Raw genomic sequence first — 18,366 nt, forward strand, 5'->3', positions numbered from 1 at the left:
TTGCTTACTTGGTTGCTACTTAATGGAATGAACACTTTCCTAGGGATAAGGCAAAAAAGGAAACCTGGGCTTGGGGCTATGGGCTATGCTCTTCAGTGGCTCCCTTTTGGGGCAAAATAGATTCTCCTGTCAGAGAGAGATGAGTGGGGGTTAAACCTCCTCTGCACCTGAGTCACCGGAGTTCTGGATGGAAGGATCAGGTTTAAGCCCTGCACACCCAACACACCGCTTCACTTTCTCCAATACTTGGTATTCAAAGGTGGGGTACAAATCTGAATAATAAAATGGCTGTAATTCACAGCAAATGCAGTGGAAGTTGTGTGCTGATGGTGGTGCCAAAGCCTGCTTCCTAAATGGATGCTGCATGGCTTGAGGATCTGGGATGAAACATCTCTGCACAGAGCTTAATAGTGCACTGTTATACATGTCTATTCAGAAATAAGCCCATTATGTTCAATGGACCTTACTCCTAGGCAAGCATTTCGAAGATTACACTCTTGGTACACACAACACCTAGGAATCTTACACTGGAGAGATTCTCTTTATCAACTTAGCCCCACCTCCTAAAGACAGGCATCTTGTATTATTATGGGCTCCTGCTCCTTCCCTGAGTTTCAGAGGCACAGCACTACTTGAATTCTGGCTTCCTTCAGAGGAGAGTTCTGCTTTATTGTACATATACAAGTTGAGCATTGGATGGAGGTAGATAGCAAAACATTTCTGCAAATATCTTCAGGTGACATGTGGGTCTTTCCTTCCTATACAAGGTGCAACAGTTTGCTTCTAGCTCCACTCTCAGCTTCCATTCCAACCTCTCACTCCCTCACAGACACATATCGTTCTCTCCTTCAGGACAGAAACTGCTAGAAAATACTTCTTTTGTTGTTTTCCTTCACAGCAGTGGCTTTCCTAGGGGAGGCATATACCCCAGGGTGCCACACCTCCTTTCCTCACCCCCACCTTTCTAGGCCCCCATATTTAAGCCTTTGGAGGGTGCAGCCTCCCCAGCACTCCAAAGGCTTTCTAAAGCCTCCAGAGGCCCTTGAAACCTCACTTCAGGTTTTTATCTGAAGTGGGGTTTTAGGCCTTTTGGAGGCCTCAGAGGACCTTAGGAGGGCCTCATGGGGGTGGGGTGGCATACACCTCATGGGGGGGGGGCAGCATTCTGCAGTCCTGGCCTGGGTGGCACAGGGGCCAGGATTGCCAGTGCTTCACAGACCTCAGAAGGGGAAGAATAATAAATTATCGAAACCTCAGCCATTCCCCTCAGGTTAGAGGTTACCTGAAATTACACTGATGGAAACCATTAAAGAACATCTCCTAGACCATGAACACTTATTTACTTGCTTTTGTTCATTCCAGCTCAGATAGCTGGAGGGCAAAGTCTAGGTGCCAGGCTCTTTCACACATCAAATTTCAATTTTCCAATAGTATGGTTCATATAAAGAAGGGGCTGATATGTATTTTGTTAGTTGGCTGTTATTTGCTGGAACTAGTAAATATGAAGACAGAAATGAGAACTGAAAAACATGTCTAATTTAGCCACTTGCACATAACCCAGTGGTTCTCAAACTGGGGCATCGCAATGTTTGCAGCTGTTTGTTCACAACCAGCAGTCCTTTTTCCTCTGTTTCATTCTTCCTCAAGTGATTCCAGTCACTCAGGGATCTTGTACTGAATGTGATGACATAATACCATGTAGGATTGGTAATGGAAGCAGATAGCTAAGGGATAATGAAGCCTATTAGAGTTGGAGCAATGTTTTCCATCCTGTTTACATAGGTAGTTCTAGCCAGATAGTTTCTCAGCCTTTAGCAACAATCTCTGAAGAATTACCAAAGCAGAGTCCCATCTTTCAATTCTGATTAGCATTTTGCAGAACTGCCCTCCCTGTTGTGGCTCAGCACTATTTCACAAAACCAACACTGTCTTTTGTCTGGCCATCTATTCCTCTAATTATTGCCATATAAAAAGCAAAGCCTATGTTTTCATGCCTAAAAGAAGAACCGTTCCCAGGCGTAATCATTGTTCTTTTTCTTCTCCCAGACCGTTGGGGACCACTCTCAGGGCCCAATCCTATCCAACTTTCCAGTACTGATGCAACCACAATGCACCCCAAGGTAAGAACAAACATTACCTTACCTTGAGGAGGCCTCCATGACTGCCCTCTCACCTCAGGATGCAGTGGATGTCCCTTTGGCATGGCTGCATCCATGTTGGAAAGTTGGATAGGATTTGGCCCTCATTTGCCATCCTCACAGAGCATCGTTTGACATTTGATTTTCTAAATTTTTAAAAAATTAAAACCCTCAAATGTAGCCTTGTGCAAAATTCCAGGGAAACTCTCTTGGTGAATTCTGTACAACCAAAGTAAACAAACAAGCCAAATATGAACCAGGTGGGAACAAAAGAGGTTTTTGCCTGACACACAATCACATTTTTATTGTTATCAGGCCTGGAAAGTGAAGACAGAACAAAAGGACAGACTGATTTGGCCAACAATACCCCGGGGGATGATCCGCCAGGAACTTTTTCTGCCTAATCGTCTTTGCAGTGAAAGATCTAACTTCGGGATCTTGTTCAATTTAATGGAGATCATTCATTCCTCTTCAAAGTTCTTGAATCATTTAAACAAAGATTTAATACACCAATACTCAGATGTATTTATTATGAATATCACATGGTCCACAGCGCCTGATTATATAAACCTCAACTCAATGCTGACTTGCAGTGACACAGTAGTCATCAAGGTAAAGGAACAACCAGTGTTGGGAAAACCCAGTGGGGCTTGACTCGTCAAGTCACGGAGTCACTGCCCCCCTGCGACTGGATTCGAAAAAGAGTCCTAACGGGGACACTTTCCGAGTCACCCTTTAGTGACTCTAATGGACTCATGTCGAGTCACCCCCCCCCCACTTTGAAAAGTCTGCCGTGGAAAAAATAGGGCTGCTGCTGGATAGTGTGTGAGTCGGAGCTCTCTTTAAACACACCCCTGCTGTCCCTGCCCATCTTTAACAGGGCAGGAGGGGTAGGAGGGGCTGGGACAGAAGCAGCGAGAGGGAGGAGGGTCATGCACAGCAGCTGGGAGGCTTACCAAGATGACCTGATCCTTTGCAGCCCTGCTCAGAAGTAGTCCCACTTCAAGAAGACTCCAGTGGCTGCCATGGCCCCATAGGATACATTGGCAGCCATTTTGGTGCTGCTGTACTACTGGACGCTGCTGGGATTAGGCTGTAAATTTGCAAAGTGTTTTGCAGTTCATTCATTTTTACAACAACTCTATGAAGTAGACCAAACAAATTCTGACATTACTGTTGGGGGAACTTGGATCGAAAGGGGAGGTGATGCCTTCTGAATATACATCGCAGGGATGGGAACTTGAATCAAGTGACTTAAGTCAGAGTTGCAAAAAAATCCTGTTTTTCGATCCGTGTGAATGCCTCTGGCATTGACTCAAGTCTGAGGCCACTGGTTCAGCACTCGTTCCCCACGCATGCAGACTTGAATTCTGTCTGGGTATGCTGACTTTTTTTTTTCATGGCATGAAAGACCTTGTTGGGCCATCGTTCAGACTGGGCAATCAGCAGGAATGTTCCAGCCAGGAAGCAGGGAAGAGCTAATGTGTTGCCTTTGCATCGAGCGGGAGGAGGGAGCAGGCTCTTTTTTCTATCTGAGGGAACCAATGATAATTGGATGAAAGGTGGGTGGTCTGTTTTTTTCCTTTGGATGAAGGCAAGGGGGTTCTTGCCTTAGGATTGGCTAGAGAAGCCCATGGAGGCAGAGGTGGTTCATAGCTATCATGCTTTCCCACTGCATGGCTCCTCATGGCTTCGTTGTTACTTGGAAGGAGAAGCCTCATTGAATGACTGGCTCAAATGGGACTATCTGAGTAGAGCTGCAAAGGATTGGGTCTTATTGGTAAGCCTCCCAGCTGCTGCACATGACCTTCCTCCCTCTTGCCGCTTCTGTCCCTGCTCTCATGCAGTCTGTTCCACCCCCTCCCGCCTTGTTTATAGATGGGATGGGGACATCAGGGAATGATTAAAGAGAACTCTCTCTCACACACAGCCTGGCAGCAGCCCTGTTTTTTTTCCCATGGAGCCACAGCTGGCTTTTTAAAGGGAAAGACTCATGACTCGAGTCTTTTCAAGTCACCAAAATGCTCTGGGCTACTCAGAAATCCACTTGTTAGGACTTGTTTGTGAGTCAAGTCACAGGAGGCAGAAACTTGTGACTCAACTTGAGTAAAGCCATGCTTGACTCACCTATTCCTGATACATAGTGGCCTCTGACTAAGTATGAGTATGAAAAGTACTCTAATGAGCCAAAACAGTAGTCCATGCAGTCCAGTATCCTGTCTCCAACACTGGTTATTCCTGAATGCTTCACAAAACATATACCAATCAACTACTATAACTGGGTTATATTCTGAGTTAAGCAAGGACTTAACTAAAAAGCAAGGGTCAGCAATAATGGCTCCATCTATAAACTTCTGCACAAACGGAGACAAACAAAGGATTCTTTAACACAGTGTCCTGTCCCGTCCACTGGTGTGTGCATGAAAAAAATTTCTACCTCAATTTTCTCAACAGTTGCTTCTGTCACTAAAGGTCTCATCTGTGACTGTGTTCACTTGCAATCACATTTCCATCATCACAAAATTCACCAGTTTTCATTTGTTCATTCATCCTTTGATGGGGGAAACCAGCTTTACTTCTCTTGCATCTAACTTTGTTGTGTTTTTCCAGCTAATCTGCATGAAATGTACAAGTATGCTAGGAACATTTTGAAAGACTGTGCCTGCCAAATTACATATAGTTAGTGCCAAGGGATCCCTCTTAGTGTTCATTAAAAGGGCATGCATACAGTAAGCATCCTGTTGATTTCACTGGGAAAACCAGTTCCTTTCCCTAACTTCACATTTTTCCAGCCAGTCAGCATGAAAGGAATCATACCTGCTGCATTTCAGATACATATGGCAAAGGGGACTCATGTAGATATCATTTAAAAAGGCATTCAGACACACAAGCCCACAATCTCAGTGATTTTCAACCTTTTTCATCTCATGGCTCACTAACAAGGTATTAAAATTGTCAAGGCACACTGTCTGTTTTTTGACAATTGACAAGGCATACCATGCTGCTGCTGGTGGGCTCGCATTCCCTAATGGCCTACTAATAAATGACCCTCCCCCAACTCCCATGGCATACCTGTGGGCCACTCATGGCACATTAATGCGTTGCAGCACACTGGTTGAAAATCACTGTGCTATCTGAACCAATGAACTGCAGAGAGTGCAAACATTGGAATAGTGGGGTCTTGGATCAGTTGCATCTTTATAAACTGTATTTCTTGAAATAATGTGCTTCAGAGTAAACCAAGTCTATCCCAGCAAGCAACACCTTAGTCCCCAATCTGTTGGGGAAAAAGAAGATGATAATCTATTATTTGAACAGGATATTTGAGCCTGGGGGACGCAAATCTATATATGGTGAAATTTGAGGGAGTGGCCCTAAGAACAGCAACTTATAAATTAGTAGTGTGGGTCCAGTATGTAGATGACATCTTTGTCATTTGGAATAAGGGGGAGATTGAACTCTTTTGTACAACATATCAACAATGTGCACCCAGCAGTAAAATTAATCAATGGAAAATTATTAATTATCAATGGAAAATTATCAGCAGTAAAATTATCAGCAGTAAAATTATCAAAGGAAAAGGAAAAAGGGGGTGCCTTTTCTGGATGTACTAGTCACTCGCAAAGAGGACTCTACTCTAACTCTCTCTACTCTAACTCTACTCTACTCTAACTCTCTCTCTACTCTAACTCTACTCTAACTCTCAGAAAATCTACCCATACGGACAGGTATTTGCATAACACTTCATAACAACCATCTCCCCAGACAAAACAGGAGTTTAATCAACATCCTAATATCCTCAGTTTAATAACCGAGGCAAAACGAATTTCAGAACCACAACATCTTCAGGCTGAAATTGAGCCATGTTACCTGAGCGTTACAGCAAAATGGGTATTCCCAGCAGGAAATTAAGAGGGCTATGCAACCTCTGTGGTGGTAAACACCCAAGAACAACAGGAGTGAAAGTGTTTCTTCAATACATCAACAACATAATGGATCATATTGGCAGAGAAAGCCACTAGAAGGTTCAACAAGTGCTTTGTTCAGCCAAAGACCCAAGACACCACAGCCGGGGTATACCATGACCCCTGCAATTGTAAGAAAGTATATATAGGCACCATAAAAAAGAATGTGAACACAAGGCTGGAAGAGCGCAAAAGACACTGCAGCAGGCAGAAAAACCAGCAGTTGTGGAGCATGTTATAAGAACTGGCAACCAGATGAATTTTGATCAAATGCAGGTATTGTCTATGACCAAACAATAACATACCTGGTTATATAGGGAGGCAATTGAAATCCACAAGTATAAGAAGAGTAGAATAGAAAAGACCTTGAGTATCAGTAATGCTTGTCTCCCTGCTTTCATGAAGGTTAGAATTCAAAGTTTCAGCAATAAGGAGGAGCTTAGGCAGGCAATAATCCATTTAAATCTCCAATGAACACAGAGGTGATTGGTGAGTTGACAGCTGTGAATGGGAGTACTTAGGTGGTGAGTGAAGGCATGTGAACCAGAAATTGGTTCACCACCAACATTTATAGCCTAGTTTTCTCTGGACAGAGAAGGATGTTTTTGAGTGCATCGTTGAGCTTACAAACCTTTGACAATGCACACCAAAATGATGGGCAAAACGTTAGGCGTTGACATTTTTACTAGACTGAGGCCTTTAATAATGGACAATTTTAATTGCAACAATAGTGATACTGGCCACGAAAGCCTTATATTTTATTTCATATGAATTGCTCCATCCAAAACAAAGACCCCTGGGAAAGAATACAGGTGTGCGGCACCAAATGTTCTCTGATCCCTGTCGTTATGTGAGGAGGACATTTTGTGAACATTCAGCCCTATCTGGTGCCTTTGTTGTATAAACAGACACTCTCTGCCAGACCCTCACTGTGCAGGCTACTGGAGACCAACTGACTTGTTAACAGCCTCTTAAGAGTTTCTTCTTTGTTGTGTAAACGGACACTATGCTGCAGGCCATGGGAGACCTGATTGCCTCCTTAAGACCCTCTGTGTTGTGTAAACAGACACTGCTGGGCAGGCTACTGAAGACTGATTCCCTCATCAAGAGCCTCTTTGTTGTGCTTTGATCGCTGTCTGTCCATATATGTAGTCTGTTATATGGAAGGTCATTAAGCATTGTTAAGTGATGCACGCCTATATATATAAATGGTGCTCAGTTGTGGACTGAGCATCTGCAAATAAGCAGCTGCAACACAAGCCAAGAAAAACCCCATTCTATCTCAAGCACCATCTCACAAACTCAGAATAATGGTTTCAGAAAGATGGGGCAGGATCAAATGGGATTTTTTAAAAAAATGCACTCGCATAGAGGGAAAAGCAAACCCCAGGCAGATTCTGAGAATTACACTGATGGGCTTAAAATCCAAAATGGAACTGAAAAAAGTAGGCACAAAACAGACTTCAAAAAAAAGAGTTCTCTAATTAAATCCTAAATGGAATACACCAAACACAACTTGCAGCTTTTCTACCTCCCTCCACCCCCCCACACCAGCAATGCAGAATGAAAAGACTGTATTTGGGTTGTGTATTTTATGTTTGTGCACATTCCTCCCTTTGCCACTCTATGATTGGAGGCTTTTCCAAGAAGCCCTATCATATTCTTGGACACTTTGATGAAATGTGTCTGAATTCATGGCTGGAAAATGTATGTTGTCAATTTTCCCCTGTTCACTCTTCCTCACCATCAGCACTTATCCTAGCTGAGGTTGCCTGTGTGACTCAAAACTGAAGGAACAAAGCAGAGGCAAACACTTGAATGGATTGCTGCTTACTTGGGACTCATTCATGGCTATTGGGTCTGGCTATTTATAAAGGGGCCCCATATTCCAGAAGAAATAGCTTTTACTCACTGTTTATTGCAGTCAAACAGGCATGCTTCCTTATCGTAGGGCAGGACACACTTAACATCAACATTTAAGAACAAGAAAGAAAAGGATGGAGTTTAGCTCCATCCCATAATAGAGAGGTCTCCAAAAGGGAGACCACTGCATAGTGGGAAAGGCATGCTTGACTTGACAGGAGCTTACCTTTCCGCTGGGGAGCCTTCCTTCCCTGTCACTGATGTCTCCCAAACTGCACCCCGGCCATTCGCATCTGCTCAGAAATCTGGGCACAGTGGCTGCTGGGGCAACAGAATCTGGAAGTGGTGGGCCAGAGAGCAGTTCAAGGGAGATCAGCAGTGGGGAAGGAAGGCTGCCCCGCAGAACATAAGCACTGTTCACATGGAGAAGGGAAAAGGCAGTGTGCCAGATCAAGCCCATGGACTGGAGTCTGGAGAGCCCTGCCATAATAGAAGAGTCTTAACTCTTTAAAGGCCATGTTACTACAGACTTTGAATGCCAAATTGACTTAAATGTGTGCCCTACAGCCTCTTTTTCACTGTTATCTTAAAACGAAGGTGCAGTGCTGTGTGAACTGCAATATAAGTTTTGGCAGAGTGATGGCATTCAACTGTTTCACCACCTTACAAAAGCACCCTTCACGTCATGGTGATGATCCGTAGGAGGTGATCTGATGAACTCACTTGGCCTGTTATTTCTCCCTCTTCTCATACTTTCTAAAATAGTTTCTCAAAATAAGATGTTGTTTGCATGAGGAAGTCCCTAATGAATTCTAAGAGAAGACTCTACAAAGGTAACTTTCTGGGGAGGTCTCTTTTGGGCAGACACAACATGGCCATACACAGTCAACTGGAACACTGCAAGGTTAAAGATCTTGCTAGTGCCTCTCCCCAGTCCAGGAGTCTTAGCTCTGCAGGGTTCTGGGACTGAAGATATGTAGTGCAGAAGGAGGTACCTGCCTCTTGTAGGTCTCTCAACCTCAAGAGCAATATCTTCCTCTTACTTCACTCTCCAATAAAAGCACCACAGTGTCATATAGTACAGTGATAAAAGCAAGAAAATCTCATATGCATCACTCCCCAGGATGAGTGGGTCTAAGAGGTTCTGCACTTCACATAGAGTTGATACAGGATATCCTAGCACCAGTCTGTCATTCCCAGTACTTCCAGTTTAACTCTAAATGTTTTTCAAACGCTGAACCCAAACTAAAGAATACTGCCATGAAGACACTGTGCTGTGCTCTTACATACACTTTGTTTCAGTGTGGATTGCTCAAGAGAATTTCCCCACTGATTAGGCACTGTGGGTCAGATTGGTCCATTGGATCTTCTGCTGCTTGCAGTGTGCACTCAAATATTTAAGTGCAATCTCAAGTATTTTTGAGAACTGTGCTCATCGGAACTGGACCATTCTGGTGGTATTGCATTCCTTTCAGCCTGCCCTTTCCAATGGACCAAGGCATGGTTGCCTACTCATAAGTAAATGCGTACTGTGGCTCAGTTTCACTTTCCATAGGGCTCCATGCATTTTCCTTGGCAGCTTCTGAGCGTGCTCAGAAGACTACAGCCAGTGAAACCAACAGAAATCCAAGGGAATCAGGGGCTTAGAAATACTTCCTTCACCACCAGGAGGCTCTGGCCTGTCATCTGGAACTAGAAAGCAGGTCTTCCAGATCAAATGTGTGTGCAGCTGCTAGACAGGTTATAAGCCCAGCATATCCTATGAAAATGAAAAACTGCCCACCTGTTTCACTTTCTGAAACTGTGTTTTTGACAGGCAAGAGCCAAACAGCTGCTGCTTGATCAAAGCAATGCTCCTTGCAAGAGTTTGACCCCTCGGGAGGTTAATGAGCAAGTCTGCTGGTTTAAACCAAATTAATGAAAGCAATACATAACAGTTCAGTTGGCCTCAACAAAAGTAATAATACTTGCCAAATAGATTTGAAGTGGCAAACTGAATGCAGTATCTGTTGTCTTAGGAAAGAAGTATCAGTACCTTAATGTACCTTTCTGGACATGATATCAATGAACTCAGTTATTAACAGTGCAATCCTTTCTTGCGCTGGAACAGGCAGGCCAGGAGGCCTGCACTGTATCCAGTGCAAGATAAGGGCCCAAAGTGGCTCAGCCAGAGATAAGGGGAAACTCTTGCCCTTACCCCTAGGTAAGCCACTGTAGCCCCAATGGGTCTCCTCGGACTTGTGCCATCTCAGGACCGCACTCTTCCCTTCCTCCCCCTGCCCATGAATGCCTCCCACCCACCTCCTCCCCACCTCCGTTGCATCGGCTAAGCTCGGCCAACACAACCCTCCCCATCAGAGTCGGCGCGGAGGCTGGATTCAGCCTCCACAGGCTGGTGCATGTCCTTGCGCCAGCTCAGCCGACTCTTGAGGAGGTGCAAACGTGCTTTATGATACATTTGCGACCCTCCTGGGCTGGCACAAGGCACACTTAGGATTGCGCCCTAAGTTGTTTCCACATGACTTTTCCCATGTTCTAGCAATGGTGACTAGCTCTCTGATTCAGATCAGTGATCACTTGCAAATCACAGATTGAAGATGTGTAGAATGATTCCTGTCCTAGTTACTAGCCATCCAAGTGTAGAAGCAGCATGAAAATTGGGTAGGGCACTGGTATACCTGGGGAGGGGGCAGCAGCTGCAAGTGACCAGAGCAGCACAGAAGAGGGGGAGCCACCACCATTCATTCCCCCCCCCCAACGGTGCCCTGCATGGAAATTCTGTATTGAAGCCTCCAGTAGGCCTAAAACCCAGTTTTCAGGCAAAAACTGAAAGTGATGTTTTAAGTCCTTAGAATGATTTTTGGAGGACCGGGGATGCCCTGTCTAGTCCTCCAAAGGCCTTCTAAGAGCCTAAATTGTCACTTCCAGTTTTCACCTGAAAACCAGAAGTGGGGTTTTAGGCCCTCCAAAGGCCCTACCTAATGTGACAGTAGGGGGACGACGACACATATGGGGGGCATTCTGCAGACCTGGTCCCAGGAGAGTCCAGGTTTGCAAGTGGAGTAGGATGGGGAAAACTCTCACGCCTTAACGGTAACAAGCGCTTGACCTACCCTATCAGAAAGTACCACTTTAAATTATTTGCTTTCAGGGACTGCCTTTCCGCTATTTTCACCCCTAGCAGGACACTGAGAAAACATGAGTCACCTTCATTGTTGATATTTTCAGCATTTTAAACGAGGGGAAAAAAACACTGAAGCCAACAGCTGTCATTTCAGTAATCAAGGGGATGTAAGCTTCTGAATGCTCCCAAACTCCAACCTCATATTTGCAAGGTGCTTGATCCCACACTTTTACAGTTTCCAAACAGGCTGCACAGTCCACAAAGCCAGCTTCTTGCCATCCCCGCCCATTTCAGTGTCCTGGGGTTGGAAACGTAGCTGCTTTTCTCTAGGATGCTTCCTACGCTCCAGGTTTGTCTGCTACAGCACCAGACCAGGAATGTGGAAGAATCCTCAGTCTAGCTCTTTGAGCCTTGTAAACATTGGCAGTTAGGATTATAAGTAGGGCTGCAAGTGTCTGGTATGACCTCCTGCTCTTCTGCCAAGGCTGTCTGCTTGATCCGCAGGCATTAGCATGTGAGCTGAGCTCTATGCCACAAAAAGTAACCTGCTGTCTTCTGAAGATCAAGCTGCTGTTAATGGCACAAGAGCAGGCTTAGCAATTTTTTGGATAATGTGGCAACCCAAAAGCAACCAAACTGCAACAAAAAGCTGTGTTTTGATGTCACTGTTTCTTCCCATTCTCTCTTCTCTCCCTCCCTTTCTCTCCTAGCAGTGCCATGGCCTCTTATTCTGCCTCCTGTTCTAATGCGAGCCCTGCCCAGGGCATGAATATGGCGAACAGCATCGCTAATCTGAGACTGAAGGCAAAGGAATACAGTTTACAGAGGAACCAGGTGCCAACAGTGAATTAGAGATAACCGCAGAGAGAATGGCCTCCTTCAAGAAAGAAAAGCAACATGTCAAGGGGCAGCCATCCTGCTTGGATTCAGATCCAGAAAAACCAATCAGCCAACCCAACCTAGAACTCTATACTGGAAGCAGAATCAGGACTAAAATCAATGGGGAATTGCTTCCAAAAGTGACCCTCCCAACCCTCACAAAATATCACCACTTAAAGCTCCAGCAAATCTTTTTAAAACTCAATACAGCAGGAGGTGCTTCCAATGAAGGATCGAAGGCACTTACTAATCCTATGAATTACTGCAAGCCCAACCCCGCCGGTTCTGCACTTGAACTTCTTTATTTCCCCATCTGCCTTTAGTTTGTGTGTGTGCCACTCACAGTTTTTATGCATACCCCTTCTCAAAAAGGATTTCCAAAGTCAAAGATGCCCTGTTGGTTTCTGCCTTCATCACTCCAAAGCCCAGGAGGATCATCCCTGATCACCAGCAATCACCTGGCTACCTTAGCATCCAACCCTTCATTGCCTGGAAGGACTTTTGTCTCCTTCCATCTTGAAATCCATCTTGATTTAGAAATGTGTATATCACTGTTTATTCTGCCACAGCCTCTTTGGTACAAACAGTTGCTACTATGGTGCTTGCAGGAAATAGGAAACACCATATATAAAAAGGGACATGTTATCTTGAACTCATTTGTGCTGATGTTAGGATATGCAAGTCTTTGAGTTAAACAGAAGTTTTCGGATAGATGCAAGTGCATGGGAGTGGTGTTTGAGGCAGAGTTCTGTGCGACTCACAAGTCTTCAGATGCCTACAGCCCCCTTGGAAAATCCAGAAGAATAAATTTGCTGGTACTGGCAGTGGAAGTTAGTTTCCAATGCAAATATTGGAGGTCTAATTCAGTGCAGAGTTAGGCATGCATAAGCCTATTGATTTCAGTGAACTAAAGTGCATCTAACTCTGTAGTGGATTGTAGCCCCACATACCTTCCTTGCTACTCCTTTTTTTAATGCCACAATCAACAATGTTGTCCAGAATCATTTGTTTTATATATACTGTATATATTTATATATATAAGATATACATACAAGCTTTGTGGGTTTTCATTTTTTATTAAACAAAATAAAATGAACTGAGAGCATTCTGGATGTACGTGGTCATGTTGAGTTTCTAAATAGATGGGTACCAAAATATAAAATGTATTGTGCTGGGGAGGGGGGTTCCACACAATGTATCCCATGGTGGCTTCCCACTGAGAGCCCTCTGTGCCCATGGACACACACATCTTTCCTCTTGTGATGTATCTGAAATGTAAACCCCACAATAATCTTTTCAGGACTGTTCTGGAAGAGTAAAACTTCCTTGGTGCTGCAGAGGGGAAAACATCACTGAAGAATATGGAATCCCCTCTCAGGGAAGAAAGTGTGGCAGGCCTCACAGTTAGGTGAATCTGCCCCATTCTCATATTCCATTTGACAGCCACTGTTTGCATAGACAAGGCAGCTATTTTGCTTTGTGAAAGGGAAGGAGTCCACACATTATGGCTTCCTCACTATTACGAGAAACTCCCATGCCATGTCCAGTGCAACCCAGAATCATCAAGCATTCTGCAGTATAGCAGTAAAGTATGAAATGCAAGAACATATGACAGCCCCCATAGGCCTGCCCCACTAAGAATGCAAAAAAATCAACTTTGATTCAGCTTTGAATTTGCTCCATTCACTACAGTGAATACACTTCACTACAGTGTATTCTTCTCTTGCCACTTATTACCACTTTGGGTGCAATCCTAACCAACTTTCCAGCACTGCCCTAGCCACAATGCAGCCCCAAGGTAAGGTAACAAACATCCCTTAACTTGAGGAGGCCTCCTTGACTACATCCTCACTGCAGGATGCAGTGCACGCCACATTGGCATAGCTATGTCAGTGCTGGAAAGTTGGTCAGGATTGCACCCTTTGATGCCATTATACATCATTTAAAGATCTAGCTGATTGCATCTCAAACTCTTGAAGGGTAAAACAAATGTATAAACGTTAAAAAAAATGGAAAACATCTCAAACAAATATAAAAGGTATATTATGCACAATCCTACACTTGTTGACTCAGAAGTAAGTTTTGCTGTGCTCAACAGAACATACACCCAGGTAAATTTGCAAACAACAGTAACCATGTGGCCCAATCCTAAGTTTCTGGTGACATAAAAGCATGTATCATAGTATACATGTCTTTATGATGTCACAAGCAGTGTGACGCCAGCAGCCATTTCAGAGCATCACTACAAATGGAGGGTGAGCTGCGCTGAGGCAGGTAAGCTGTTACAGTAGGCGGGTGATGGGCAGAATAAGGCAAGGAGGGGGAGGAATGGAGGAGTTTCTGGGTAGGGAGGGGGAGGCCAGGAGGTGGAACAGGGGAGGGGAGAGAATGGTTCCTGGCAGCTGTGACTTGTACTGGATCCTAACCTCATTCCTTCTTCTTCCCTCTCCTTACCCTTCAGCAAAATGGCTGACACAGAACCAAGAAAACCCATTCAGGCTACCCCTGGGTAAAAAAAACAAATGTCACCTCAAGAAGATGCCTGTGGCTCCCTCACCCCCCTCCCTGCAGGATGCAGTGTAGACTTTGTTGGTGTGGTTGCATCGATTGGGGGGGGGTTAGTGATTGGGCTGTTAATGTAACATGAATGACACATTGTCTTTCAGGTAGTCCTTGGGAAAGATGATAGCCACAATAGCAGCTTCTGTTGGTTTGGAGAGAAAGGCAGGATATAAATGATTTACATAAATAACAGTCTAAACTTAAAGACCAAAGGAACGAGATCTTTTCTCTAAAAACAAATAGCTCTGATTGAGGAGTCAGACAGATGCTCTGCAGAGTCAAATGCAACTCGACTGTCCCTTGCATCATTGAGGAAGCAGCTGCAGTTCCCTGAAGCAGCAGGTTCCACTCTTGCTCTGCACATGACCCTTCTGGTTCTATTCTGGTTCCATCCTAGTTCTGCCTTCAGACCTCCCCAGAGGGTAATACTATATTTTTGATCCCAAGGTTTGGCATCCCTAGCAAAATGGTCCAGTAGACCAAGAGCTGAATGAAAAACCAGTATTACTAAGGAGTGCAAAGGAGAGCTAACCCAGTGAGGCAGCTGTGGGATACCATGGTATGACCAGAGGAATGGGAGATGGAAGAGGTATTAATTGGGCTTAATAAGTTACAAGGCCCAATAGATCAGTTATGCGTAGAGCATGCAGTCCAAGTGCTCTGGAGGAGCAGTTCTGCAGAGCATAAAATTAATATGAACCTGTCGCAGGAATATAAGTAGGATTGCTATGTCTGATCTTATGAGGTGACCTGTCAGGGTTTCAACTTCCTCCTTCTTAGGGTCTCCAGGAGAAAGAACAAGAACAAAGAAAGAACAAAATATCCAGGTGAGGGGCTAGACTGACTGGGGGCAAGCTATTTTTTGCTTGGTTTGATGACAGCACCTGCTATTAGCTGCAAGCACACACACAAACACACACATTTCTGTCAGGCTTCACCCTAGATCCCAGGCACAGTAGAGCTCTTCCCCTGACTGTTCCCTATCAACAACACTTGCATCTTTCATTAGGCTCTGTGTGCCACATGGAATTAAGCATCTGGTCAATTCCAAGACCAACTGTTCCAGGTCACAGTCATTTAGTACATCAAGACATGTTCTCTTTATCATGATCTCTGCATGGATATATTCAGTGTATGTGAGGGTAATTGTAGCCATCCACTATACAATGTGTTCTCCTTTGGATATCTCTCTGATTTTGTTCTTCAAGACTAAATCACCCTAAACATGGCTTTTAGGACTGCTTGACTGCATTTTCCAATGTCATTGGTGCCAATATGAACGGTGACTGCTCTGCCTCTCAAGCACTGTCTAACACCCTATCTAGATAATGCATGATGTCAACACCTTTGCACCAGGCAGGCATTACACTACACGCACAGCATAAGCCCATTTCTCTATGTTTCTAATGACTGAATCACATGCTACTAGGTGTTTGCATCTGTTTGCTTCCCATTTATCTTGATGCTTTGTTACTGAGATGTTCATACTATATACTACCATTCCCCTCTTCAAGTCTGGGACTGGTTTGGGTTTCTGGTAGAGTTTTACTGCAGCCAGTTCACTTCACTGCTACTGTACAACTGGAAAGCTGTACGTTTCTACAGAACTTGTCAGATAATTAAATAAATTAAATAATATATGAGCGCTTATCTTCTCCTTGCACAGATGCTTAACTTCCCTGTTTGCTTCCTGCTTACCTTGATGCTTTGCTGCTGAGGTTCCCTTGTGCTCGTAAGAGGCCTTCCTATTCCCATTGGTGAACAGTAAAGTGTTCAAAAATGCCAGCCCTGGAAAAAGATTACAGTATTAAGCATTTCCAGATGCCTGATGAGCACATAGCTAGTGTCACGTCTTCTCTGAATTAAAGAACCTGTTCCACCCTTCGCCTCTGTCCTAAATCAGTTGTTTTCCATTGCAGTGGTGCACAGAATGGATGGAAATGCATAATAATAGTTGTAGGCAGTGCTTGAGTCACTTCAAACACTCCATCAAGTAAAACCCCTCCTACTTTAGGTCTGATTCAACACAGAATACCAATGCCTTTAAGTAAGTTATGGTACGGAAAAGCTGGCCCTGTGGGGACATGATTCTGCCATCAGTATCGCATATGGCCCAGTTTGTTTAAAAAAACTGGACTATAGTTTAAAAGGGTGGTAGAAATAACTCATTTCCCATAACCATGATCAATGTCTCTCCCTCTCCCTGTCAACATGCCTGGTCTTATTTTAAACAAAATGTGGCTAGGCCAGTGGTTCCCAAAGTTTTTAGCACTGGGACTCATTTTTTAAAAATAGCATAATCAGGACTCACCAAGGTTTATCCAACTTTCAAAAAAGGAGATCTAGAAAGAAATAATATTTTATTTTATTTATTATTTATAATAGCCAGAAAGACCTCAGACATTTACCATATCTCCCTATATTTATATGCTTGTAAACCGGAGGAGCTGAGCTTTTTGCAAGATAATTAGCAGCTACAGTATCAGATTTTTGAATAGCCTCAGGGCTTTAGGAAATTAGTTATCTGATGTTTCAATCAGTGGTGTAGCTAGCGGGGGTGGGGGGCGGTTCGCTCAAGGTACCACCCCTTGGGGGGGTGACACCACAAATGCCCCCATCACTAACATCGCGGAGGTTAGGAGTAACCATCATGCTATATACCGTCGGATGTGGAATTTCCAGCGGAATACAATGCAAAAAACCAGAATGAAATATCTCCTTTCCATCAAAAGTTATGGCCAAAATACCGGAAACAAACAAAAAAAATGCATGGAACCCTATGGAAAATGAAACCAAACCATATCACGTGTTTACTCGTGAGTAGGCAAATTTGCCATAGTTCTTCGGAAAGGGCAGCCTGAGAGGAATCCAATGACACCAGAATAGTTCCTATCCAATGAATGCAGCTCCCAAAAAACACCCCAAAAGAAGTCCCTCCCTCCAAGCAGATGAATGTATGAATTTCCCTATGGAATTTCCCTATGGAAAGCAAAAGTAAGCCACATGGTTGCATTTACTCGCAAGTAAGCAAAGGTGCCTTGGCTCCTGGTCAAGTCAGGCAAAGGGGAATGCAAGGCTAGCTGCATAGTCCCCATCTAATGAAAGTGGAGGTCAACAAATGCTCCAGAAGGCAGCCCCCCCCCCCAAAAGAATAAAACGGAGGCTTTAGCTGATAAGGTCCATTTTATTTGTTTTAATACCTATAAAGCCAGTTGGGTCCTGATAGTGCTATGCTTAAAATACAGGTTGAGCCTCATTATTCGCATGGGTTCCCTTCCAAGCACTCATGTGGATGGCAAAAAACGCAATATAGCAAATCAATTTAAAAAACAAAGTTTCTTTGCTTCGGTAATTTAAAAACAACCTTGATGACTTTTGTGATGTAAGATAAGAGTCATTAAGAAGAAAATCCATCAATCAGTCCTCCTCCAAGAGCTTACAAAGAGCTGAGAGCTTACACTCAGCCCCTCCCTTCACCAATGCAAAGTGATCACCTTTCTTTCATGTGCTCAAGGGGAAGGGAGGGGTCCGCTGGAGAGAGAAGGATTGATGCCCTCCCTCTCTCATTAAGGAGCCAGCCAGCTGCCCTCCCTCTCTCATTAAGGAGGCTATTGTTAAAGGACTGCTCAGTTTTTTAAACTGATTTTAAAGGGATGCATTTTTCCCCTTCTCCAGGGATCAGCACATTCCTTCTCATTTGCAGGGGCCATTCGTGTTGAGTCAAATTTGTGTATAAAAAATCCGTGTATAAATAGGCTGGACCTGTATAAGAATTTACACTGAAATGGGCACTGGGGAGGACTGAAAATCTCACTGATATTTTTTTTTTGGGGGG

The 18,366-nt window shown here is 44.1% G+C and overlaps 1 protein-coding gene across 3 annotated transcripts in view; it reads left to right on the forward strand.

The window, feature by feature from the left end:
- The window catches only part of PRRX1 (paired related homeobox 1), a 74,483-nt gene extending 61,455 nt beyond the window's left edge, over nucleotides 1–13,028 (forward strand). Inside the window, exon 4 of one of the 3 annotated variants that reach the window (XM_066625077.1) lies at nucleotides 11,801–13,028. In XM_066625077.1, the coding sequence (XP_066481174.1) occupies nucleotides 11,801–11,942 (142 nt within the window). In that variant the 3' untranslated portion in view covers nucleotides 11,943–13,028. Of the gene's footprint in view, nucleotides 1–2,453; nucleotides 2,507–11,800 lie in introns of those variants that run through there. The other 2 variants (XM_066625078.1, XM_066625079.1) reach the window with 2 other exon arrangements.
- Nucleotides 13,029–18,366: the final 5,338 nt, after the last annotated feature.

This window comes from Tiliqua scincoides, chromosome 4, assembly GCF_035046505.1.
Source record: "Tiliqua scincoides isolate rTilSci1 chromosome 4, rTilSci1.hap2, whole genome shotgun sequence".
NCBI lineage: Eukaryota > Metazoa > Chordata > Lepidosauria > Squamata > Scincidae > Tiliqua > Tiliqua scincoides.